At 35.8% G+C, this 27,716-nt stretch overlaps 1 protein-coding gene across 1 annotated transcript in view; it reads left to right on the forward strand.

The window, feature by feature from the left end:
• The window catches only part of SUGCT (succinyl-CoA:glutarate-CoA transferase), a 332,361-nt gene that overhangs the window by 30,205 nt on the left and 274,440 nt on the right, over positions 1-27,716 (forward strand). The window contains exons 6-7 of the mRNA XM_009274789.2: positions 6,320-6,411; positions 13,782-13,925. Coding sequence (XP_009273064.1) covers positions 6,320-6,411; positions 13,782-13,925 — 236 coding nt within the window. The remainder of the gene's footprint in view (positions 1-6,319; positions 6,412-13,781; positions 13,926-27,716) is intronic.

A 27,716-nucleotide genomic window follows, 5' to 3' on the forward strand; every position in this document is an offset into this window, starting at 1 on the left:
TTTGTCTCCCTTCCAGTTCCTGTGCTTTTAGTAATATTTTTAAAGATTTACTTCTTTCTCTGCTGTTTTGTGGAAGGTGCAAACTGTGTTTGTGACCCACGATCCTGGGGAAAGTGTTAAATTTCATAAAATACAAATCAAATGCACAAGAACCTGAGAAATTAAGAATTTCTGTTAACCTTTGTAAAAATCCCAAGTGAATCTAAGGTAACCTCCATAAAAATATTGTTTTTTAGGGTGATTGTCCTTTAAGTGACGATATTGCGACACATTGGTGTCTGTTTATCCCAGATGCTTTCAGGCAGCTCCTAGCCGAAATTAATTGTTTTTGTACACGTTAGGAATCCTGTCATCATATCGTTAGTAACTCCTAAGCAAGGAAATGGGGTGTCCAAATGCGTGTTCAGTACACGTCTTGGAATAGCATGGAATCTACAGACACATGGAACTTTGTCTGGGACAAAGTTGTTTATTTGGTTTGCCTGCTTTCTTAAAATTTGTGAAGAATGTCTGCCATAAATGTAGCTAAAAATCCCACTGTCATCTGGCAAAAATGAAATAAAGCTATGTTGTAGCTGACATGGTATTATAAAGGTAAACCTGGAAAGACACATTAGTCTGTTTTTCTAACGGAGTTCTTTTTGGAAATATTTTTTGCTAGCATTTTTAAATTTAGTGTGACATTTTTGAGCATTTGGCAGCTTCACTAGTAACACTTTTGTGCAGTCTAACAGCTTTTACTGTTATTACATTTTTCCTAATCTTCAGCCTGACCTTTCTCACTTCATAATATTTATTTTTGTCTCTCAGAACAGAATCATTTAGGGTGGATTCCAAAGCAAAGTATGTCTCTCTTATGTGATAAATATATTGACCATTTTAAAGTGGATAAACTAGCAGTAGTTTGTTATGACATGTTATTTGTTTCCAAACTTTTGTCCCATATGATGCCTGCAAATATTTTCATTTTTCCTGTGGTATGTTCCAAAGCTTGAGTGCCATCACATGGCACTTGTACAGTAAGCACAGAAATGATTAGCTTCATTGTGTCAGAGGTGACTTCTGTGTTTCGGACTAATTGGCCCCCTTTCATCAGAGCAGGAATATCACACCAACCCAAGAGAAGTAGCTGAGATTTATTTCCCATTGAAGAGTGTCTTTATTTTACTAGGTGTCTCTGATCCAACTAGAAAAATCTGGGGGAAAGAAATACTTTCAGTCCTTCCCTTTGTCAGGAATTGTGATGTATTAATAACGATGTAATTTAATTGGATAATAGCAGCAGTCTCACTCTTAGTTTTAATTGGAATGGGTATATATTGCCAATACTTACGGGAAATTTATTTGTTTCAATTCATTTTACCAAATGAATCTTCAATCAGTTGTGATTAGTGTCTTGCATGAAGTTACGTATGTAATGCCCCCAGCTAGTGATGAGGATCTTAGTGCTACTATAATTTACTGTTTATCTTGACATGATTGATTATCTTCCAGTTTTGCTAGATAAATATTTTTTTAGGCATCTTGAGTCTTCTCTTGTTGCTTTGTATCAAAGATTTGGCTCTCAAACAACTTTGGAGGCTTTTTTAGAACAGCTGTGAGCTGCATTATCCCATATTAGCTGCCTTATTTTATGAAACTTTAGTTGTCATATTCCCCCAAATATGAAAAAAATAGATACAGGGACAGAGATATATCCTGTTTTATGTCACATTAAGCATGTCTCATTTTGAATATTCATACACTGTATGGCATGCTGCAGACTACCAAAGAGAGATGGTGAAGGTCTTAAGTATATTTCAAAATTTTCAGCTGCAAATTTATCTTTAACCACTTAGAAAGTTCCGAAAAACAGAGGATGCTAAATATAGCCAGTAAGGTCACTTTCTCCATTCTTGTCTGAGATAAGGATACAGGATTGCTGGTGGAAATTGTGAGGGGTACAGGATTGCTGGTGGAAAGCTGTGGCATTCACTTTGTAAATGCCTACCGTAGAGGCCCGTGTTTCCCTTAAGCTGATACAACGTAGCCAGTGGAACTTGTTGTTTTGTACTTGTCTCACACCCAGTTCATTTTTCTTGCTCATAAAAAGGTAAAGACAATAAAGATACACTTTCTTATGTAGAAGATAGACTTGGCTCCGGGGTCAGGACAGGAACAGGAAGATTTAGGTGTAAGTGACTATACTGAATGAGCAAATAGTCCTTCAGGGGACAGTTAAGAGTTTGTGTTTCTGGTAGTTTGAAATGCTTGCTATGCAGGTCAAATAATGCTTTGGCAATGACAATTTTTAGGATGCACTTGGAGATCTGACTGGGGGTTATTGTGTCATGTAACTAGTTTGATTGTGAAACTGATGTACATTTTGCAGTAGAGCAAAACAGCTCGTACCACAACAATTTTGAGATCTAGGTACGTGAGGATGTGGCAGGTATCAGAATAAGTTCCTAGTGCAAGGTGTAGGATAGGGATTTTGGGAGTCGAATAGGGATTTAGGCAGAGTGCAACTTTCTTTTGTTCTTTCCCTATTCCGTTTTACACAAGTTTAAAGCTTTACATGAGATTAGGCATCTATGCAGCTCCCTCTCCAGCTGAAATGATGTAGAAAACTCTCAGTTTTATTAAATTAAGTTTTAAATTCTTTTGTCTCCTCTGAAATATATTCCCAAAAATAAAAATATGTTCACTGGACTTAAGGGACTAAAATAAATTCTCTACTGGTAGAAAGAGACTATTTAAATATTGACTGTAGCCTAAGGAGGTAAACGCCACTAGAGGGCAGTTCAGAGCAAGAGTGTAATCAGTTGCCTTGTTTCATCTTCAGAGACCATCGCTGTAAAGTCTATTCTTTCTGTATTCAACAGGGATTATCTTTTTAGCCTAAAGTATTTTCCGTTGTATCTAAACTTGATAAGCCATTAACTACGTTATACTAAACAGGAACCTATATTTAGGGTTAAGCGTGTGTAATTGCAAATCTGCTCTTTTGCATGTGAGAGAACGCAGGGTATTTGGACAAACATAAACTTTGGGTGGCATTTTTATATTTTTAAGAAGTTGTTTTATATATTTTTATATATATACACCACATATATGTGTGTGTATATATGTATGTGTGTATTACAGTTATGGTGAGATCTGTGCACCAGGCTGAAAATTTTCTGAATGTAATTTTGTGCTCTCCTTCAAACTTTTTGCATTTGCATTAATAGTTATTTCTAAAACATCTGTACTGGGTGGCTCCATTGACCTGTGTAGTTTACTAGGATAATAATGTTCAGCCTTTGATTTTTGTCTGGACAACAAAATCTTTCATTTTTAGAAATAGCTATTTGTCACTTAACTCTTATAGTTAGATGGCTACCTCTTCTTCCAGGCATTTTGTATGTCCATAGTTCCTGGGGCAAGCCATTTCCAATGACAAAAGATTTTGTCCGACGCTAGCTTTGTCAATTCAGAATTCAGCTCAAAAGCAGAATTATCTATTTTTTTTGTTTTTAATCTATTGTGACCTGTCTAATTAAAGAGTCCTTGGAACCTCTAATTTTAACCAGAAAGCCATTAAATAATAACTTTTTTTTTGAAACCAGGCTGTTATAATGTGTGAAAAGGACCTAAAAAATTGTATTTCTAAAATACCACTCGAAAAATGCATGTCTTCTTGCCTGTCACCTTTCCTGAATATAGTGTTTGAGGGATGGGTGTTTGTCCTTACCAGAAGAGCATTGCAAAGCATTTTATAGTTGTTCTGTCTACATACTAAATGCTTAATTTTCAGATGTTTTCTGTTTATGAAAACATTTGTGTGAGCAGACGTGTTGAGATGTCTTTTCTTTGTTAATAATTGAGGCCAGTACATAATTTCTCACTTACTTCAATATGCTTTTCACTATTCAATTAAAGTTGTTTTGAGTATTTTTTTTTATTGAGCAAGATTTTGTTTTTGAAGTGGCCCCACACATTTAAATGGTTTTAATGCTACAGTTCATTCCAATGAGATAATCGTATATGCCTAGTTAGAGCCCGTCAGAGCATTTTTGGGTGGATCCACCATATTTTATTTGCTAGTCCTGTTATGTTTGAAAATGAAAACACTGTTATTTTCTGTAAACTTAAGTGTGTAAATATGAAAGGAAGTGTCACCAGTTGCTCTTTAGGGTCTCACAGTCAGCTGTTGTCAGAGACATGATTTCCAATAAAACTGGGTAAAGTGGTAGGTTTTTTTCCTTCTCTTGTGAGTACTGAAGTCAATAAGATACAGATTTGACCATAAGAAAAGTGCTGAATCCTTTCTTCCAAAATGTTTGTTTTGAGGCTACATTGACAAAGTCAATGTTCTGGCTGTAGTATCTCGATATTCCCTGTGACACTGAGTGTAGCAGTTGAGTTCCTCCTCAGCTTTGACAATGTGGATCTGATGTCTCCAGAAAAATTATCAGGTAGTTAAGATAGTTTGTGGTATAATGGGAAAATCAGTATGGCTAGTGGATATTGTTTTGCTTGGTGTGATTTACTAAATATTAATTGGAGTAACAAAGTGCTTTAACTCCAGTTTGAAGTGACCATTATCTGAGTGTAGCAGTTGAGTTCCTCCTCAGCTTTGACAATGTGGATCTGATGTCTCCAGAAAAATTATCAGGTAGTTAAGATAGTTTGTGGTATAATGGGAAAATCAGTATGGCTAGTGGATATTGTTTTGCTTGGTGTGATTTACTAAATATTAATTGGAGTAACAAAGTGCTTTAACTCCAGTTTGAAGTGACCATTATTCTCTTGCACTGTACATTAGGAGTCGCTAATGAATTTTGTACATAACAGCATTGGTCCAAGCGGAGGAACTGAGGAAGATTACCCCAATGAGTAATGATTTTTAATTGTGTGCTGTAATCAACAAAGCCAATGTTTAGACTGTCACGTCTACCAAACAGACTGTCTGTAAATAGAGAAGATTATTCCGGGAGAATAATTAAAAGGAGTTTAGGAGATTTAGGAAGTTTTATCTTGCAGTATATGTTGATATATTTTTATTTTAATACTGTCCTCACGGCTAAGAGTAATACAGAAACATTGCCTTAAAAGTGCCAGCCAAACTAGGAATCTTGTCTGTGACAAATCTCCTGACTGTTTGCTCCTGTAATGAGGGGATTTCTCCTAGACATATCTGAAAAGGGAAAAGAAAGCATAAGAACAGCTTTTGAATTTGCTGCCTCTTTGAGGAGGGGAAAGACTCTTAGAATCTGATTCTTAAGGGCTCTGACAGTTTCTGTTAGTTCTAATAATAGCAATCAAACATGTTGCTCCCTCCCTGTTTACTTCTTCCCTCTGTGGTGGTGGTCATTGGTTCCGTAAAAGAAAACTGTACTTGGCTCTTTGACCACTTAAGGTCATTACTTTGTACAGGCCCAGTATGTTAACTGCCTCCAATTTCAACCCTAAATTATTAGGTTGTACTGTGATTGACAGGCAGTAATCCCTGGCAGGGGAATAGGGTTGATATCTGGATTTGTAACCTCTTCAGTTGATCCTGCGAGACCTCTTCAACTTGGAAGATTTTGTGGTTGTTGTTGGAAGAACATGATAAGTTAAAGCAGAGAAAAGCAAGAAAGCATCCTTCTGGCTACAGCTGTTAATTCTAAGTTAATTCTATAGCTGAACAAAACTGTATTTATGTAGTTCCATAAAAATTTTTTGTATTTTGCATTTCATTGTTGCTAACTCTTGGCAAACAGACTGTGTGTACTTGCTAAAGGGCCAGCCTTGCCCTCTGTGTAAACAATGTTTTATTTTTAAGGTAGCTCTGTTTAAATGTGGAATAAAGTACGAGAAGTAAGGGGGGAACAATTCATGTGTCTAAACCATAGTGTCATGGTTTTAGTATCATTTGTGGTATTCAAGATATCTTTATGGCAGAGTGGAGATATAACACAGGCAACATGGGCCCTGTTTGGACAGCAGTTGGAGGCCTGTAGAGATACCATAGAGCCTCTGAAATGACATCTGAATCCGACCTCAGCTCACCCAGCAAATTAAAAAAGGAATTCTATCCAAAGTGAATGAAACATAGCAGGGCCAGGAATCTGTCTAGAATTAAGATCAAGCACATCATCAACCCGCACAGGATAAATCCAACCGTTTACTCTTAAAAATGTGCAGGAATAAATAGAATACAATAGCATTCATTGGTTGTACAATCTGGACAACTTGTGAATAAAAGCTGATGAGAAATACTAGTTGGTTCCTTTTTGTACTAAAATAGTAATATGTGTTTATGTTGTACTTGTCCTTGATTGAATTACTAATTGTTCTCTTTCTGGTTTAGGTTATGGTCAGACTGGTCCAGTGGTTCAGAGGGGTGGATATGACTCCATTGCAGCTGCTGTTTCTGGTCTCATGCATATCACAGGGCATGAGGTATGGTGCTCAACTTAAATATTTAATGGAATCTTTGTGCCATATACTAAAACTTGATGCTGCATGGAGCAAGTTAGCCTATGCACATCTGTTATGCATGCCCTCCTGGGTCCAACAAGAGGTCTTATTTCTGGGAATCTAAGAAAATGATAGTGCTTATGTCCTTCAGGTATCTCACTCCAGGCTCACAAAGCCAATGCCTGAGAAACAGAAAATAGATCTCCAGTGAATAAATTGGCAATTTATGCTAATCTGTTAATGGCCACTTGTAGTCACTTCAAGGGCTGTAATAGACACATTGTTGACACCTGGATGATGGAACCATACATATGTGTGGGAAGTCTCACCCATGCTTTGATATTGGTATTCCCTTTTTAAAAGAGGGAATTGTGAAGCCATCCAGATAACTCTGACAAACTGTCTTTTCAATCATCCTGCCTGAAAATAAGCAGAGAGGTGCCATTAGTGGTTCTGGAAAAGCTTTATGTGCTGCTATTCCCACTGATATCCAAGATCTTTGGTAGTTGCAGTAGTGCAGGAAGCATTACAGAGGTAGTTTAGTATCTGGATTCCAGGGATACATAGAATGTGTTTCTTCACCTCAGAAAAATGCTGGCCAAATAGGCATTTAATTAAGCTGTCTTGAATCACCTACAGATGCAGGGAATGTGGTCTCCAAATGTCACTTCTCAAGCGAGATAGTGTTACAAGTCTGTCCTATGCATCATAAACACTAGATGGTCTTCTGTGGCGGTGATCCTGATACTCTGGAAGCAGTAGTGCAAATCTTCAGAGTATGACACTTGCATGCCCTAGATGGGGATGTTCATGATGAGCAAGGAGTTCATCAAGTTTCTGTACTTAGTGTCAGATATTCGTGTTTGAGTAGGTTGTTGAAAGCTAATCATGCATGATCTGGACATAAGTTTACTGTAGGATTGATACTCTGCCAATAGACTTGTTTTCTGCCAAGAACAATGGCAAACATCAGAACTCGTGCTTGTGGCAATTATTGTTACCAGAGTCCTTCTTTCTATTAAAAAAAAAAAAAAAGTCAAGCATTGTTTGACTGAGGAAACTGAAACACCTCGTGCCTAGTGTCCTAAGACTGTCTGCCCATTGCTGCCATGTTAATGATACATACTCATAGGATGTCCCATCTCGGAACACGAGAAGACATGAAGTTGAGTGCAGTCCTTACAGGTACTACTCTTCAAATGTATAATGCACATATACACTAAGAAATGACTGGTCACAGAAACTGTAGCGTAAGTAATTTTTACATTCTGACCCTGGTGTCTGTAGAGTGAAGGTTTGTACTTCCAGTACAATGCCAGAAACTTCGTGCACACCTCAAAATATACCAAACAAAATTGAATGGGAGTATAAACTGTTCGAAAGGGGCAAATATTGTTAGTACCACGTGAATAAAGGAAAGTATGTTTGAAAAATTGAAAAAAACCAGGACTCTTGTAAAGCTTTTCATTGGTATGTGAATGACAGAAAATACAAGTGTTATACTGAATAATTGCATGTAAGTTGTATTATGAGAGTAATAGTCCTCAGTGGCCATTATGAAGATGGATTTTATTAAAAGATTGTGTTAAAATCTACACTAGAAATCCAGATGTTTGCATCACCTCACCAGGACTTGAGGCAATGTGATCGTAGGAATCATTTAATCATTGTTAGTAACAGTTCCATCTATTCACTGGGGGCTTTTAACAATTCATTCAAACTTAGTTATTCTCTTGCATGATTAAACTAAACATGCTAAAACTTGCTTCTTATTTTTCTTTATTTGAAGTTGGTCGTACGTTATTTCATCAGTTTCTCAAAACCATTTTCTGATGTATAGAGTGACAGTTTTGTTTCAAAGACTTAAATGGTCGATGACTCCAAAGAAGCAAATGTGCCTTTTGTTGTAGTGAAAATTTACTCAAGTGGCTTTAAAATCATATTGTATGCGTGTTTGAAAGTTACTTTAAAATAACAATGTATTATTAATAGTAAAATCTTCCATGTTCTACATTTATGTTCATGTGATTGGGTTATGTTTAAAATTCCAGAAAACTAGCTCTGAAAAAAGTAGAAAACCTTGTTTCAGTCAGCATGTAGAAAAGTGGCCGCAGTAAAGAAGAAAAAAGACTCTTACTTTTTCATGCTGTTTTTCTTTATTAAACCTTGAATTATTGGTTGACCAGATAACATGGAATTCATATACCAAAAGTAACATGATCATTTGAAGCATACCCTAGTAAACTAGAGGATGATTTTTTTTTTTCTTAAGACTGGCATTTTCAATTTTATTTATGAACTGGGGAAAAAAAAAGTTATAACAGACGATGTTGGTTTTGTATTGCATTTGTATTGCATTTGTATTGCATTGCATCTGCATACAGAGAATCAGTATAATAATATCAGTATAACAGTGCTCTGTGGAAACTTCCCTTCAGCCACTGAATGTGCTTGCATGATGGTCTTAGAGGTATCAGCTGATGCAGTAGACAAATTATAATGAATTTGGGCAGCAGCAAGAAAACATCTACATACATCACTGAGGTGCTTAAGTTTGAGGTATGTTAATACATATTTACAGCTTCTCACAAAGCATTATAATAATACAGTACTAAAATTATGTCCTGTATCTGACATTTTAAAAATGAATAGAACTAATAACAATATATATTGCATTTTACCTCAGAGAAGTTTCACGTTGTGAATTTTAGTTTGTTCCAACCATCTGGCTACTGATTCAATGTCTCAGAAAGCAGTTTACTGTTGCAGATCACGTAACTTTACTGACTGGAGGCATGGCCTCAGTACCCAATGAAGTCTTAATATAAGCCCTGAAATCAATATATTACCAGCACAGGATTTTGAGAAAAAAAACCTTCATTAAGTCTGTCACATATGTAACATTCACTTTCTTCAATACTTTATATTTCATGTAACACTATAATTTTTGAGGCAGTAAAGAGATCACAGTGGAAGAGATGAAAGTTTCTGACTAAAATGTGTGTTTTTCATCCAAGTTATCTTTTTATCAAGGAGATAAAGTTAGTGTAATACAAATGTGGAATGCACCAAAGATACACAATAATACCACGTTTGGCACACAGTATAAACCTCTTGAAAGGGAGACAAGATCATATGCTTTATACATCTGATTTTTAAGATCTGAGAGAAGATTCCTGCATAAAGAAATTCTGAACAGCTTGCTTTTCTTTTTTTGCTAGGAAATAGTTGCTACTGAAATGACTTAATACTGATTACTTTGAAATGCTTCTGAGCAAAGTTCTGAACCTTGAAATCAAGTTATAACTTCTGCAATATTGCAAAGTTACAGGCACAAACAGCTGCATTTGTGCTAATGTTGTTTTTGCTGATTGTACAAACCAAACACATTCAGTGTACAGTGGAGCGCTATCTTTAAACCATGTTTTTGTGTGCAGAAACCTGCATGGAATTCAAGCTCTTACACATGTACTTGATTACCTCTGTATTAGAAATGTATGACACCTGTGAAATTTGAAATTCTAGTGTGTTTATGAAAATTTACAAGCAAGAGTGGGGAATCTGTTTTGTGTAAATCTGTACCACAAACCCATTTTGAATGAAAGTAGTTGCTTCAGGCCACATTCAGTTTTTCTTTACATAAATTAAAATATGCTAAAAGGACAAAGTTTACACTGATGACACTTTTATTGTCCTGAATGACATAATTTATAGTTATTTCCTGGTTAAACACCACATTCAAGTTTCATGTTTGATGAACAGAAAGCTTTTACTTAATATATTCAGATACATCAGTACCAGATGAATATCCCTTTGATGAAAATTTCTATGACTCATTAAGGCAATAACTTGAAATTAATTAAATAAAACCCAATTTGGATACAAATCCCCTTCCATCTCCAAGTGGATTATTACACGCAATTTTCGATATTCAGGGTATCTTTATGGTGGTACATTCTTTCTTGCTGAAGAAACATTTTTGTTTTACTGAACACGAGACAGCAAGACATGATTGGGATCTACAATACCAGAGGGGGCATTCTTCAGCTTAAAACCAAACGAACTGCAACAAAAGAGTGCACGTGGTATATAGCTCAGAGCTGTTGAAAAATATAGCCATTGCTGGTTCATATTAGCTTCAGCAGCTATTTCCCATCTGTAAAGACTACTGGACTTAGAATACTTTTATCAAGCATGTAATTTCAGAACAATCTCCATTTTTAATGGATCATTTTTATATTATTGATGTAAACTTGGGAAGGGAAATTATGTCAAAGGGCAAAAAAAAGACTCAGGAAAGGAAGCTTCCAAAACGTGTTGTGGCTATCTCTGCGCCAGAATGTGTTGACAAATTGTAAGGAATTCAGCAAACAGCAAAAATTAGGAATAAAAGTGTAAACTGGTGGTAAGATTGAGCAATAGCAAAGCGCAGTGATGGAAGAAAAGGTCTGCTCTACTGGAGTGAATCTTCGTCTTTTCAAATGAGCAAAGGGCATGTCCAAGTGCTGCCTCTAAGTAGGGTTCAACCCAGCCCTTGAGCCCACATGGCTTTGTTTGCTTAAAGCACTTTCTCCCTGACTAGGGCTACATTTTGTCCTTCTACCAGAACAGTAATATCACTTTTGGCTGGCAGGGGGTGGTGGTGGTGGTGTTTGTTACTTTTAAAATAATTTGCTTGAATAAAAGCTACTGTATAGATCTTTACTTTGCTCAGGGAACTAGTATAACGTTAACTACGCAGAACTACTGCTGTGCTGAAGCTCTGTCTAAAGGAAGGTATTTCTCTGTGTGTGTAGCTTTGTCCTTCATAGAAGGCAGCTTCATATCCCTTGTTCTGCAGGACAGAGATGAAAACCTGAATGAATCCATTTCACAGTACTTACAGCTATGCATCCTGTCACATAAAAGCTGGTTTATGGCACAGGTGGACATTAGAAGCTGATGAAAGGGTGAAAAATGCCAGCTACTCATGGATCTTGGCAGAAAGACCAAGGAAGAGTAGAAATTTTGTGGACTGCTGCAGAATTATGGGTTGTGGAGTGTTAGGATAGTTTGTAGGAGTGTTCTGTACAGGGAAATTGTCAAAGTATTTTTAGAAATAAAGGTGAACTTTTTACTGAGGCAAAGGAAGTGTTTGCTTTAAAACATTAGGTAGTTTAGTACTTGATGAGGAAAGTGCTGGAATTAAGGCTTGAGAAGACAGATTCATATGTACCAATCTATTAAAATAGTCCTGATTTTTATATCTTCAAAGTGTAGTTTTCTCCGTCGGGGTAAAATTAATGACACTTTGAAAACAGTGGGAAGTGTTTTCAAACTAAGAATGTTGCTGCACATCTGTTTGCAAAATCTCAAGTCTTTTTAATTTCTTCTCATCCCAGCGTCTTGGCTGTAATGAAGAAAGAACAATTTAACAAACTGCGAACTTGCAGCAGCTAATATGGGGGAAATGTTTTGGTTTTTTTTTTCATTTGTAGTCTTCAGTGATAGCTCTGAGGAGCAAAAGCCTTCTCATGTGCTAATTAGTTTTCTCAGTAGGCCTACGTGTATAAAAATAACTTCCTTTCCTGTTTTCCCCCAGAGTTGGATACAAGGAGAGAGTTGTAAATGGATGGAACCTTTGAGTTGTCCTTTCTATTGGGAAGTTGAAGTAGCTTAGTGTAGAATGTGGAGAAGGAAGAAATAACAGATTCTTCAAAAAAGAAGTACTTCCTAAAGCAGTGTTCCTCTTAAGGATGTGTAGTTTATACATCATCCTTAATATCTAGGCTATAGATAGTCACAGACTAATCCTTACAGCAGTTTGAATGACAGTAACTGAGGGTTTTTTTTAATTTTGTTGTATTTGATACAGATTTTATAATTTTATTTAATCACTCTTATGATATAAATAAAATAGCAGCCTTTTCTATCTTACATAGAAAAAGTTGTACTGCAGTCTTTTATCCCAGAATTGACCTATTAATGCAATTCATAATGCAATATATTATTTTTCTTAAAATGATTTTTAAAACTTATATAACTTGATATCAGACTTATGTAAATCCTGTTGGAGTGCAAAAGAAAAAAGCATAGTGAAGATAAGTTTTAAATTTTTTACGTGAAGTCAAGACACTTTTTAAAATAATTATCAGTAAACATAACTCTCTTGCAATCTTAAAGTATGACTACACTTAGCAGTTTAGACATGACTAATTAAAGTAATTCTGTAAATTCAATTTCAGTGAATTTATGCTAGATTAGTTTAAAGGCGTTTATGGGAACTTTGACAAACAGTTATTATTTATCAATTATACTGATTTTAAGTTGGATTATTATAGGCTTACTTAGGTGCTGAAAGTCTGGAACAGTCCCTGAAACATTAGCTTTGCGCTGCTATTTGTGGACTGTACTTCAGGGCAAGCAATTGCTGTCAGAATCTGAGCATCTGACCTCAAACTTTTCAGAGTAGGAAATGGGAGAACGTCTCAGAAGCACTTTTAAGCTCCTATGGTAGAAGCCTACCTTGACTGAAATTAGAAGTTCATTTTGCCATTGATTGCAGAGGGGCCATATTTCGTGCTCATGATTAGGGAAGTTCTGAAACACATGATGTAAAATGAAGATTCTTCCCTTGATGCCAGAAAAAGGGATGACATACTGAAAAAGGATATTTGAACCAACAACTTTCCAGTGATTATTGGTCAGAAGGTCAAGAATTCGCATATATTTACATGTGTAATGTGTACATGTGTAAACAAAACAAAGTTGATTTTGTTTTCCCACTAGAAGCCTGGAGTGTGTATACTGGAAAATACAAAACTGAGATTTGGCTGGGGGAGGGCCAAAAGAGGGGAGAGAGAGAGAGAATGAGAACAGCAAAGCAATATGGTTCTGCCTTTGAAAGAGACATGCACCCGGGTTAGCATACTGTGGAAAACCTTTAGACCTTTGGCTTCTAGGCATAATGAAATTCAGTTTTCACTGGATTCTCTTGTCTCTAACAGTATCTCTTTTCTTTTTGCATTGGTGAGTTGAAGCATTATGTTATTAGGGCAAAAAGTAGCAAAATAAATCATTTGCAATTTCCAGTCTGCAGCATCGCAAAGTTACAGTATTGTGTAGATACTGCAAGAATATCTGGTTTTCAGTGGTAGTTTTTATACTTCAGTTCACTCAAAGATACTCTTATTTCTTGCAGTTTGCAATGCAGAAACATGTAAACACTTTTTCAGATGTCTTGTGCAGAATGTGCTATAACAACAAGTAATGTTTTGCCTCTGCTTGTTTTCTTCTTTTGTGTGTGTGTGTGTGTGGGTTTTTTTGTTTATTTTGTTTGTCTTGTTTTGGGGTGTTTTCTTCTTTCTTTTTAGGATGGTGAGCCAGTTAGACCAGGAGTAGCCATGACAGATCTTGCTACTGGGTTGTATACATATGGAGCAATTATGGCTGGTTTACTTCAGAGGTATAAGACGGGGAAAGGACTGCACATCGACTGCAATCTCTTGTCATCTCAGGTAGGAGTTTTAAAAAAATTGTTTTTAGTTGTGTATGTGTTTGAACCTAAGAATACCATTTTGACATAAATTAATGCAAATTAGTACAACTAATGACAAAAATAATAATGACAATAGGCATTAGTGATAGTTTCCTTACTCTGCCACTCTGGTAGTGACCATTTTGTATGACATGGTTATAGTGACGACTGCATTATGTTTTGGTTTTCACTTTTTACAAAAGACCTCCATGTTCTTTGAAAACATGGGTTAATCAAGGTTTATAATATCCCTGAAATTGTAAGTAACAGTTGTAGTAGATAGACAAGCATAAACAGTGAAACCACTGTTGGAAGGGACGCCTTGGCACTGGGTAATATTACTACCAGAGTGACTGAATGACTTGTGCAAAATCACCCAGAGTAATCAAGTATCACCCAAGTGTCAAAGTAACGTAATGCAGGAGGTCTGCCTTTTGGCTCTGGGAATTAAAGAATAAAGTAAGCTTGAAGATGCAGCATTTTCTCTAGGCGCATTAAAGAGAAATCTCATCAAAATTGTAAACACAAAGATGTTTTGATCATGAAAGGTGTACCATATACCACGAATAATGAGAACTTTAAATTGTCATTGAACATTTAAGCACCATTGGTACAATGATTTATAATTCACAAACAGAAAGTGATGTTGGTATGAGCTGCATATGATGGGATGATACATTGTTTTGCTGATGTAGATACAGGCTGGTAGCAACTGGGTATATGGTGCATAGGAATTTTTGTGTGCATTTTAAAATGTACATCAAAATTGTATGAAGTACTAATCAAAGCTACTACAGTGCTCCATTATTTTTGTCTTTATTCAATTGTATTTTTCTTCACGTTATACCTGTCAGTACCTTTGAGAGATGGTAGAGTGCCCATTGTGCAAAAAGTTGGCCCTGGTGTGAGCAGGAGGTTGAACAAGATGACCTCTGAAGGTTCCTTCCCACCTATATCATTGTATGATAATAATGATTGAGACTAATGATTGAGGTTGCTCTTGTTTTAATACCTACTGCTCTTGTTTAAATACCTACTGAAATCAGATCTGGAAAGGAGGGGAAGCCCTTGCTTGAATCAACAAAGAATTTTTCATTTGTTTCAGAAATGTTTGTAAGGACTGAACGCTTAATCATACTTATGTATATTTGTAAATGTTAGGTCTGTATTTGAAAAATGTAATAGGCAGTTCAGAAAAATATTTTAAATGTATGTTAAAATCTTATTAACTATTTTGTGTATATATGGAAGGTTTTTTTCTTGTTTAAGGTATCATAGTGTTTTATATTATGGCAGCTTCTCCTTGATCTTTTTCATTTCTAATTTTACTAAAAGGACTTCTGGTAATTTCTATTAATTTCCAGAGTAATTCTGTTATGTTTTAATTCCTTGTTCCATTGGTTTTTGGCTTTTTTTAATGGAGCCTTTTTGATTATTACTTGATATTTTATCAAATGCTGAAAGTAAGAAGAGTTAAAATTAGGTGTTGCTGTAACTCTCTTCTTTTATTTCACCTTACTTTGTCACCTCATTTGTCTTTAGAATCTTTTTCCTTGGTTATGATAGGTTTGGCTATACACAAAAGTATTCTCATATTGCAGAACTTCCAACTGAAGTTCCACATCATCATTCTTTAGGCTGCTCACTGGCGTACACAAGAAAGGGAATGAAGACTTGGATAGGTGTTAGTGAACAAAGCATGATATGTGGTGTTTGACTTCTACGTGCTTAGCTGAAGAAGTACTAAATGGCGAAGGGACAGTTTAGTGGGTTTTTTTTTTTAAACATTAACTCATTCCATGCTTGTTATCAAATTATAGTTATCTAAAAGTTATTAAGAAGTAATTCCATACATGCACACTATTATTGCAAAATAAGTGTTTTTATTTACTTCAGTGTTGGGTAAACTAAACTGTAATAAGTTGGTATTTTGGAATAGAGTATGGGTATAAGCTGTTATTCAGAAAACAGCTATTTTGTTTTAGGTAACCCTATTATTTCAGTCCAAATGAACTTCAGGGTGTTGGCCCAAGACTGTAATGAGAACATGTATTAAACTGGAAAAAAAAATTATGGATGAGGTGCTGGGGTACCAAAAATAAACCCTTGTGATCAGTCCCATTAAAAAACGTGTTAAAATGAAGAAAAACATAACTGACAGCTGAGTCTCTCTGAGAACATCTAGTTTTCCTGGTTTGTTTTCTTTCTTTTTGCAAAACAGGTGGTTACTTGTGAGTCTTTAAGGGTGAGTGTACTAAGAAAGAGTAGCACAAATCTAAAAATTAATGTAAAAAAAAGAAATTGCTCTTGCAGTACTTCTGGTGGTAATGTTTTTTTTAAAGGAAAGTTAGACAATTACTGTGATACGATCAGGTTCTTGAAAGATCCATGCTTTCAAAGGGATTACAGTTTTACATACCAAGCTGAGAGCTGAGATATCTAAAGCTAGCTCTTCCTCATGTGATGAATGTTTAAAAAGAATGGCCTTTTGAAGTCTCTCACGGATGCTGCCAAAACAATAAGGAACCTAAAGTTGTAGACTTTTAGTTTGTTAGGTTCTTGTTGCAGTTGATTAATGGTGGGATCTAGAGGTCAAACAGATGCATCATGATAACTTTTCCTTCAGCATGAGTTTCACTGGGGTGTAGTAATTTTTAATGAAAAAAAAAAAAAAGAATCTTTTTTTCTGTCTGTAAAACAAAAGTGCTACTGAACCATCCTCCTACTAATAGTGTTATGTCAGCAGGGACCTGTATGAAACTTGCGGCTTTTGTCAGTATTTCATGCACCGAGCTAATATAGCAGCATGCTTGCACCTTTTGTCCATCCCTTCATCTGAACTGAGAATTGTGAAGCTGCCCTATACATATGTCTTCATTGGGCAGTGTTGATGACTTTGACTGTCAGAAAGGAAAAAAAAAACCCCCAGGGGTTAAAGCAATTAAATAATTAGAAATCCCTGAAAACAGCTTGGTTTATGTTATAGCAAAAAACCTAGCATGTACATGTCCATCTATGTCTGTGCTACCACTTTTCTGCATGCCTTATAGACATGCAAGAGGATTTTTAAATTTTTTGTTGGGGGGGGAGGGCTGGAGGATGCTTTTGATACTAATTTCCTGCACAGATATGCTAATGACAAAGAGCACTGAACTGAATTCAATTCCCAATTGAAAATGATTGAAGCTTTTTAAAGAAATATCTCACTGACTGGCAAGTTTGTTTAGTATTTAACTGGTCTGTGTAGAACCAAATGATAAGTGAAATCCTGTTCTCTAAAGAAATGTTATTTTTAGAATATCTTAAAAAGACATCTTTCTTTCAAATTCTGTATATCAAACATTTTTGCCCTATAGCTATATAGCAGCTTATTACTACCAAAGAGGATTTTTCCCCACAACGAAATAGAATTCTAGGATTTTATTGAGAAGAGAGATTCGGTGACCACTAGGATGTGGTTTTGCAGTGAGCACTAACTTTCTATCTCTCTCATCTATAAACTTTTAACCCATGTCATACAATTCCTTTGAAATTTTTGACTTTTAGATGATTTACAGTTGTCAGCTCCAGACCTTTCAGCATCTAAATAGTGTCCTTTAGATGATGCTAGTAAATAAGAAGGAAGTGGGTTTTGGATTTGGTTCCAATTATGCAATTGTGCCTTTTCTTCTGTTGTGGCTTAAAAAAAATCTCTTGGAAGTTTTAATATCCTTCCTGTATTTAATTACAACCAGGCTCCAACAAATACTGTAATAAGTTGGTTTCTCTTGGATTGAAAATCTGCAAGAAGTATTTTACCTTTAACATTTCTGCAATTTTGGAGTGTATTTTTTTCCCAGATTCCACAGACAGGATAATGTGGTTAATATTGTTTGTATTATATGATTGTTCATCAGACACTTCTCTGCTTCTGATGACTATGTTTTAGTCTGTATTTGCCATAGCAAACTCTTAATCTTCTCAAAATTTTGAAGTGACCCTAGAAAAACCTAGCAAATTGGTATAAATTATTTTCTATATTCCATCTTTGTGCTTTAGTTTGGCAGTTAGTTTACTGAGATAATGGTGAGGTTTAGAAATTATTAGTTTTTGTTTCTGCATCACTTTTTCCCAAGATGATTGTGTTTAAGGCTTTAATAGATTTAATAGATTTTAAGGTGCTTTTAGTGCTCTCGATTCAGGGCTTTCATGACATGTCTTTTACAAATTATTGAGTATAGGTGAAACTGTTAACAATTACATACTGCCTGTAAGATATATATGGCATCACAGGATCCCTGAGCCATAAGTTTTGTGAGAAATATCAGTCTTGGAACTCAAATACTGTTCAGGTGTCTTGACTGTATCTTGTTGCTTCTCTGCTTGCTAACTGAGAGTTGCGAGTTGGCTGAATACAGAAAGAAAATCTGCTTTTTTAGAGGTCATTGCTGCTGGTGATTTCGGAGGCCAGCTAGGAGGACTGTTACACAGTTGTCTTGTTTTGGGTATGGTTTGAATAAGCAGTTCTTTTTTACATGCTTATAAAGCATCATGTTTGCAAAACATTGTATTCTTAATCTCCATCATGATAAAAAATTTTGTATGCACTATATGGAGACATTGTCTTTTTCACTGCATAGCTCTGATATGGAAAGGTAATAAAATCTGAATTAATGTGAACATTTCTTTAAATATATACTGTGCATTAAACACTTTTCTTGGCTACTATTCTTGATAATTTCCATTGAGGACATCAGTATAACTAAGAACAGAACTTATCCCTCGGGGTTTGAAGTAGCCAGAATTTTATTGAATAGACCAGAAGACCATACTAACATGACAGTAACTCAATTTAATATTGGCCTCTGTGGAATGTGTGTTGTGATTTCTAATGATTAGTTATGCGAAAAGTCGTTGGTAGATGGTACTCCAACTGGATCTTGGGTTTATTTAGTGGCTTGCTTTACTCTGTAAACAGAGTACATACCCAGGTTGCAAGGGATTTTTTTCTCTAGCTGCTATCTGACTAAATTCTGTGCCTTTTTGTCTTTGCTACTATTGTTCTTGAATGAAACTAAGCCTGACTGTTGCAGCTTCATTTTCCTGTGTTGAGCTACCTCTGTCATGAATTAGAGAAAGTCTAGGAAGGAGATAGAAAAAATACGCCCCTTCAATACATAGAAAAAAATGAAATGGCTATCTGGAGTGGGTAGGGGATAGAGTTTGAAGACAAAGGAAGACATTTCTTTTAATGAGTTTATTATTTAGATGACCTTTGAATAAGGGTGTAATTCTGGAAATGGAATCAAGATGTTTGTTGTCATTCATTACCAGCAGATCATATTTCAGGATCATGCTAAGTATTAGGAGAAGGAGGATAACCTGGGTAGTTCAAAAGAAGTGGGAATGATTTAAGCAACTGGTAGCAGAATAAGCACTTTTAGTGTACCCCAAAAGCTCACCCCTCCCTCTAAACTCATGGAAGCCTTCAGAAGTCATTCTGTAAATTGGTCAAATTTGGGTAGGGCCTTTCAACACCTTATGCGCTATTTATTTATGTAAACAGCAGGGAAAAGGGTTGTAACTTGATGGAAGAGGTTTCAATTTTATGTCATGGAAAATTTTAAGTTAGCAAAACAACTGATTTCTATGTGCTGTTGAACCTCTGGAAATCTAATAAACCTTAACAAGTATGTCATTTTTGGGTATGCTGATGGAACGCTAGCTAAGGTTTTAACAGTGCTTGGTTTGATCGTCTCAGATTGCTCTGATTGAAATTTCTCTGTAGATTATAACTTATAAAAAAGGTGAAGTAAAGGATGATGCTGAAACAAATTAGGTCTAATGACTTCTTTTTGGTCGGATGGAGTTCTGCTGCCATGACTCTGTGTTTCTTCATGTTTGTGTTATTCAGCACTGTATTGTTTCTGTCTCATCAATTAAATTGCAAATTCTTTAGAGTAGTGACATGTGATTAGGCCAGAGGTCATAATTCCTTAGTTATGTATTATATTATAGTGAAAGCTATAAAAAAAAAAAAGTGTTGAGACTCTGGTTTATGTCTTCGAAAACAGGTATCCATTAAGCTCTATCTAAAAGTGCGAGTTCAGTTATTTGTAAAAATGCTTTGCCTTCTTTGGAATGAATATTTGTAGTACCAGATTCCTCTGATAAAAAATTACATGACATTATTTTCATTCAAGCTTACTCTGTAATGTAACATTTTGTTTTTTTGTGGAACTATTTAAATATTTTTGTAGATCGATTAAGGGAAAACTTCCTTCTCCAGAGAATAATTTACAAATTTGTTGTCACTATTCAAAATGCATTATCAGGCAGAAATGCCGTATTTTGACTCCAGACTCATTGATAATACTAACCAATTTATTTTTTCAAATCAAATAGAACTTTGGACTACGTTTCTCTGACTTGTATGCTGTTTAACAGCTCAGTAGACGAACCACATCTGCATTGCGGACAGCATTAAAGTGCTCAAAAAAGCATTGTGGATGACCGAATGGTGGGTGTTCATTAACGCTGCAGAGGCACAGAAATGCCATCTTGTGCATTGTAAAACATCCCATTTCAAACATTTCATTCAATTGCATGGGTTTGTTTCTTGTGTCATCCCTGTAGTGCATTAGCACATAAGCACTTAATGGGCAGTGTCCAGAGATTTTTCAATGTTACAACTAATGCCAGCGTTCTGTTGAGATAAGACTGTTCTGACCAGAGGAGATTTGGCTGTGATAACAGGGGTGGAATATTTGCATGTTTCTCACCCAACCAAATAGACATGGCTCGTTTCTGTACGTGCCTCCCCATGTATCAAATGAAAAATCTAAAAACCTACCTGCTTGAACTGCTGCAGCACAAGCTGTTGAAATTACTATTATTTTTGTGGAGGGATAATTCTCCACCGATAAGATGAAAATGACATTGTCAGGAGCAGACAAACATACTTAAGATACTTTTTTCTGTGCAAGTATTAATGCTGATAAATGTGGAGACAAAAAGATGAGTGCTGCAAATGGCTAGGTGTATGCATATTTTCATTGTAAATGGCACTGTTTCTAATCATAAGATCAAAAGTGAAAAGTGCCTTAATACAGCTTCTTTTGGATGTTGGCAGCTTTCCATGGAAAAGCATCCTTATTAATGATTAAATAAAACAATAGAATCCTTCACAAAGTGTATGTAGCATCCAAATTGGAGCCTCTGGATACTACCCTATTACAAATAATAAGAAAAATTGCTATAGTTATTCTGATGCCTGTCCTCACAGGTAATTAATTTTTATATGAGCAAAATCTGTTTGTCTGGATTTTATTTGTATGTTTTGCTCTTTTCATTCTCAGCTGTCAAATATAGCTACCGTTTTTAAACTCAAATTGTTCTGTTTTGCAAGTATGCTTGTAGTTCTTTGCATGAATAGAAGCCACTCCTGTGCTATTTTCTAAACAATCAATGAAATCATTACATAGAATTAAAAAACAGATAAGTTGTAATTCATATTAAATGCATAGTGGAAAAGGCCATAATTAAGGAATAATATAAGAAAATGTGTTATAGTATTAAAAAAACTAAAATGTAGGAGAAGAAACTTTTTGTAAGTTGAATTTTGCCTGGACTTAGCAAAGCTGTGTGAAAATACAGAGCGTAATGCATTTAGTATTTCAGTGGATATATACTCTTTCTTCAGAGGAGATGGAGGCTTGAGGAAATGATTGTAGAAGTGTCATTTATAGTTAAGGTTGTATGATATGTCTGTTATCAGAGTCTGATTTTAGTTTTTATAACTTTGGCAAAGATTTAACTGTTTTGGCTGAATTTTCCATGTCATGGAATTGCCAAAAAGTGATTTGTTTTCACAGTTACTATTAAAATGATTCATCTGTTTCCAGGAACAAGTTATGGGAAAAAACATTGATGGGCTTTTTTTTTTCCTCCCCCCCCGGTGCCTTCGTTCTTTGGAGTGGAAATTTGAAATCTGGCAGATGAATCACCCTTGTTTCAGGGAACTGTGTTTTGAAAGGAACTCAGGGTGACAGAAGGTGCAACGTGTACAACATATGATCTGCATAAAGGCTGGTAGGGACTCTCTGGGAGATTTGGTGGAGTGTTCGGGCTGTGTATTCCTGAATAAGTTAAAAGTAAACATTCAATAAGTACCTACTAATTAAATGAGTCAGAAGTTTGATAGAAAAATAGTATCAGACCATATGATTAAGGTTTGTATATAAGTGCACCAAGATCTTGCACAGTTTACAGACTAATTTTGGAGTTCTTGGGTTTTTTAACCTTAATATTCTTTTTAATAGTTTTTTTTTTTGAAGTGATGCATTCCTTAGAGCTGTTCCTGTGTTGTTATGAAGCTGAAACAGGAATTTTTCAGTGGTTGAAGTAGTATGTTTTTTAACACTTTCAGAAAAAGTTTATTAGTATTCTATTTTAATCGAGAAAATGTAATTTATTCTTCATTTTAAAATGTTGCTTTCTTCAGCTGGAGCTCATGTAAAAGAATTTTTTTTCCCCCCTCTTTCATGCCAGTGCTCTCTAATAGTTTCTATGGTCAGGATTTTTATTTCTGATCCTTCACCTAAAATTCATCTGAGTGTGTGTAGGTTTGTTGTTTGTTTTTTTTTAAAGTGGAGACTGAGGAGAGATAGGAGTCCACTTAACATTTACTTTCTCTTGAAACTGTGTGCTGAATAATACATATTTTTGAAATTTCACATCTTACATCTGTGAGTTGCATCAATCTTTGCTATTGTTAATACTAATTGAATCTTAATCAGGAGATGATCTCCATGCTGTGGGAAGCACAGAAGCGTTCATCCTGGTCTTTTATAAGCTCTAAATAGCTCATTAAAAAAAAAAAAAAAATCATTTGTAGATCAGTTCTTTTTGTTGTTGCATTTCACTGAACTCAGCAGTTCTCTGCTACGCAAATGTCTTGTGTTTTTGAAGATGCCTCCGTTTCTCTATATTTGTGTAGTCTAAACTTTATTTTTTTTTAATAAAGCAAAAGTTGTTTTCAGACATCATTTTCACACTAAAAAAGTGTCTTCACAATTGTGCGCTTTAAAGTCTGTTTTGCTCTCTTTAGCTTTCTTCCCCTCCGAGAATCCGTGTTCAAGATAGGGTTTTCAAATACATTACCTTTGTTTTTCTCATTGCATGTATTTTTTATTGTTTCTAGTTCATTAAGCACCTCCTAGCACATAATTTCTGTGACTGTGTGATTTGTTGTGTGCTATTTGATCAAGTGGCTAACTTGAATCAGCAAGTCCCACATGCTGCATATGATTACTGGCATAGAGTTGGATACCTGCTTAAGTGTCTGGTTGGAAGGCCCTAAAATAGGACCTAATATGAGACCTGTTCCAAAATTGTAGTTATTTGTCATTAAGGCTTTGATTTTTATCTTTACAAGATTGTATTTGTGGCTGGGATTACAGCATTTGCTGATGCTTCAATGCCAGGAGTTTTTTGTGAAGGGTGAATTCATGATCACTTCCTGGAGGTTCACATTAAAAGAAGTCAGCGTCACTGGGAAGAAACCACTTTTTACCCCAGAGTACGGTGTCATAACGTGACTACTGACATTTTCTAAAGGGGCTGTAGACTCTTTAATAGTAAGCCTTGGCCTACGTGATAGTAGTCTTGCTTCTTTAGTTAGCTTTTGCAGACCTCTTCAAAGTCATTCGTGGAATTTGCTGGTCTGCAAAGCACTGGTTGAAAGCAGCTACAGTACTACTGGCTCTTGAAGGGAAGGGAAAAAACTATGTGGAGAGGGATTACGGGACAACAGTTGTGAATTGAGGAGAAGGTCAGACCTGCTGCTTTGCACAGATGTAGGGACACCACTGATGAATTTATAAAATTTTGCTCCTTTGTGGGCAGTGGCTTTGCTGCATACTTGCAGGTGGTGATGTCTGCCTGGCCTATGGGTGTGTGGGACTCTTGAGCTGATTTTTAGCTCCTGCAGAGCTCTCAACTCCAGGCTGGATGGGAGGCCCTTACGTGCCCAGACATAAGGGTATGTTCATTGATAGCTCCTGGGAAGGCTGTGGCTTCCTGCTGGCCCCCTGTGGAATGGGCTGCCTTGAATTGTGGCAGCTTTCTTGCCTCTGTGCAAGGCTGTGGTTCCTGCTGCCCAGTTCATTCATGCAGGAGTTTGAAACACAGTTACCTGCCTAAAAACTGGTGGAACAGCACCGTTCATTGCGGTGCAGTGCCATGTCCTGAACCAGTTGGGTCCATGCTTAGCATGTAACATAAAACATGCGTGCACTGTCTATGGCAGCAGTGAGGTGATTGCAGACTAGTAAGAACCTATTTCTACTCTCATTAACCCTTGTGGCTAAATGTAATTAGACTTCAACTGGAAGAGTGGAGTTTTCTTCTAAATGGAGTGGGGTTTTCTTGGTAGAAATAGAGGTTTTTGGTTTTGATGGTTGGTTTTTTTAATGAAAAAAACACTCAAGAAACAAGAGCCGAGGGTCACCCCATGCACATGTCCATGAAAGCAGCTTCAATACAAATATACAAATGGGAAGGGGGATGGGGGTAACTGCAAAAGCAAAATTAATCAAACTTGAATGTTGATTTATTAATGTCAAACTATTTATTGCAACATGGAAAGGGGAAAACATGTAAAAAAGTAAAATCAGTCATTAGGTAAATACCAGCACAGGATCAGTGATTTTGAGAGCTTTGTTAGTGTACACCAAATGAGGATTGTGGTCTTATGTTCAAATATTTCTTATGTAAAGATCTTTTTTCCATGTCACCAGAAGTATGGAAAGGTGTAAGTGGAAGATTATTGGCCTTTGCACAACAGAATGCAATGAAATTTACCAGGATGATTTTTTCTACATAGTTATAAATTAATATTTGGGTTACTAGGTCAGTAGTATAGTGTAAAATAAGTTATCTGTTCTGCTGTAAAATGCCTGTCTCTCAAAGCTCCTAAAAGACAGTCTGCATGCCTACTTTAAGAAAAAGTAAACAAAGAATGAGAAAAAAAAAATTAACTTGGCTAAGAGTCAAAGCCTTGTTGAGATACGTGGCAGGGAAGTGGACACAAAATTGGAGGGAGAAGAAAGTAAAGAATATAATTAAAATGTTATTTTCTCCTCTGTCCAGTTACCTGTCTTCTTTTGTTATTCATATACACTTGTTGAACTTGCATGTAAATGATTGATTGACTCAGTGAACTCATTGTAATAAATTATGTTTGATGTGTTATCTTGAAAAAAATCTTTTGAAATTCTGTCTCTTCTCTTTGTCTGCTCACCTTGTGGCTTTTAATATCTTGTTTCCCATCTGTCTGATTCCATCATAAGCTGAGCATAACTTTTCAGACCTTAATGCAGCTCTCTTTTTGTTCTGGTTTAAGTAAGTATGTAATGCAAATACGTGATTTGGCCGTCAACAGTAATATCAGAAAGGAATGTTGAAGTGTGTGTTCCCTTTACTGATGTGAAATAAAGAAACGCTTATCTGTAGATATTTGATAATACATATTTACAGTGCATAGATCTGTCTCTGCAAGTAAATGAATACAGAGATGTCTGTATCATTGTATTACATCTGCTTTAATGTTACAAGTCCAAAGGTTACTTTTGAGGATTAGTTCTTAATTAAAGAGAAAAGAAATGGGTCTATAAGGTTTCAGGAAAGCAGTTTTAAATATAGGTTTAAAAATACTTAACTGAATATGTAATACAGATGTACCCAAACTTCATTTTGAGAGCTTGATTGTACCATAGATACTCCTACTGCAAGAAGTGTCTCTAGCAGTGAGGTCCTAACTGAGTCTTGAATTACAGGGGAATTTGGAGAAATAGACTTACTTTGTTAAAAACATTTTTTCTAGGGGATATGTCTGCAGAAATGTTCAGGTGGGATATCTTTTTTTACGCTGATAGTTCAGCAGTTTGCTTAACAACCATAAGGTATAGGTAGACAAATTCTTTGTGTTCTTTATTAAGGACATAAAATGTATATGCTGAAAGATTTTTTTTTTTTGGATAGTGCATTTTTAGTGAGAGTAAATCTTTGGAGAGACCAGAGAGAATGAACAGAGCCAGGAAGAGAGGAAAGGGAAAAGCACAGTAGTCCTGGGACTGTCTATAACAGTTTCATGGGACAGTAGAAATAGAATTGTCTTTTTAAGTCTGCTGAATTAATCAGGGAGTTATGATGAAAGGGGCAAAAGGCCACAGGGTTCACTCAACTAAGTGTGTTTATATGGAAAACACAAAGTACTGAAATATTTACTTTGATGTGGTCAATATAAGTTTATTTGGAGGAGGAGGAGGATGATACTACTACTACTAATTCTTTTTGGCCGGCTGATTTGGCTATGAACAAGGTACCCAACTCAGACAAGGAAGTCAAAGGGAACCAAAAGCCTTTTTCCTTCATGATTTATTGAAAAAACAATAATAAGTTAAACCAGTTTCAGCAGGATACATAGGCATATGCATTCAAGCAAGTGATCAGTACATTGACTGAAATGAAATTATTCTTCAGACTACATATCATGTTGAACTGAGGCCTTGGTATAGTCTAAGCAACTTTAGTTCCAAAATTGCTGTCTTTACTAAGCTTCTGACATTACTGGCATTTGCTGTCTATTGCTACTGAAACAAGTCTTTGAGCAGAAGCTTTAGTGTTGCAATTCCGATATCTAGTGAGTATTATGTTTCAATTCTTTTTTTCCTGTGGTACTGTGAACAAGTGCTTTGGAGAAATCCAGACGTGTGTGTTTTCCACCATTGAAAGAATTATATTCATCTCATCAAGAAAGCTGAAGCAATTTGCAACACTGTTAAAAAGATTTATTTTTTTTAAGGATAGAAGTTTTCTTGTGAAACTTCTTGTGAAGAATTTTGTTTATGAAACTCATAGCCCTATTTCTACAGCATAGAATATGAATAAATAAAAGGAATGAACTCTTGGCTCCATTATATTCAATATCAATATTTTAGGATTTCTGTTTCACTAGGTTTTAATTCACTATGTCCTTCCCAGAGTTAAGTTTGGTATAGCGTTTTCTTCCAGAAGTGTGAAAAGTTAAATGCAGGTATCACAGAGGGCATTCTTGTGTCTTTAACAGTAAAAGCCCGTTGTAGTGGATGCATGTCACCTGTCAGTGAAATTTATGTGGAATACAGCAGCTGTGTAGTGTAACACACAAATACAGAAGAATATCTAATGATTAATATTTCATCATCATTGCTTAACCATTTGCTGTGGTAGAAAAAATATCGCTGTGGAGCGTGACCCCAAATTGAAAAATGACAGGAACGATGGGTCTAGGGTACGTGTTAATAATACAAAATAATAACAAAATGTTAATAATAACAAAATAATACACTTTTGTGACTCATTAAAGTCTCTCTGTAATAACGGTGTGTTTCATTCTGTGTTGCTGAGGAAAGTTGCAAACCAGAAGAAAAAGCCCTTTCTACATACTCCCAGATCCATTTCCTTAATTGCTGAGATTTTCCTGGGGATTGAAGGACAGACTAGACATTGTTCAACATTTTAGCTGAATGAAGTGACACTGGGCTATAATAAGCTGCAGCTGAAATCCAACTACAAAGTGTTTTCCAACAGTACTCAGGAATAAGGCATTGTATTTGTAGTTAGTACATAGGGATATATATTTTTTGGCAGCAGTTAAATTCTTATTTGCTGTATATTTTCCTAGGTTTTCTGCTGGACTAAATCACTGTATCCATGATTTACAGTTAAATATTTGCTTTAAATGTGGAAG

The sequence above is a fragment of the Aptenodytes forsteri genome, unplaced genomic scaffold, assembly GCF_000699145.1.
Source record: "Aptenodytes forsteri isolate BGI_AS27 unplaced genomic scaffold, ASM69914v1 Scaffold282, whole genome shotgun sequence".
Classification (NCBI taxonomy): Eukaryota; Metazoa; Chordata; class Aves; order Sphenisciformes; family Spheniscidae; genus Aptenodytes; species Aptenodytes forsteri.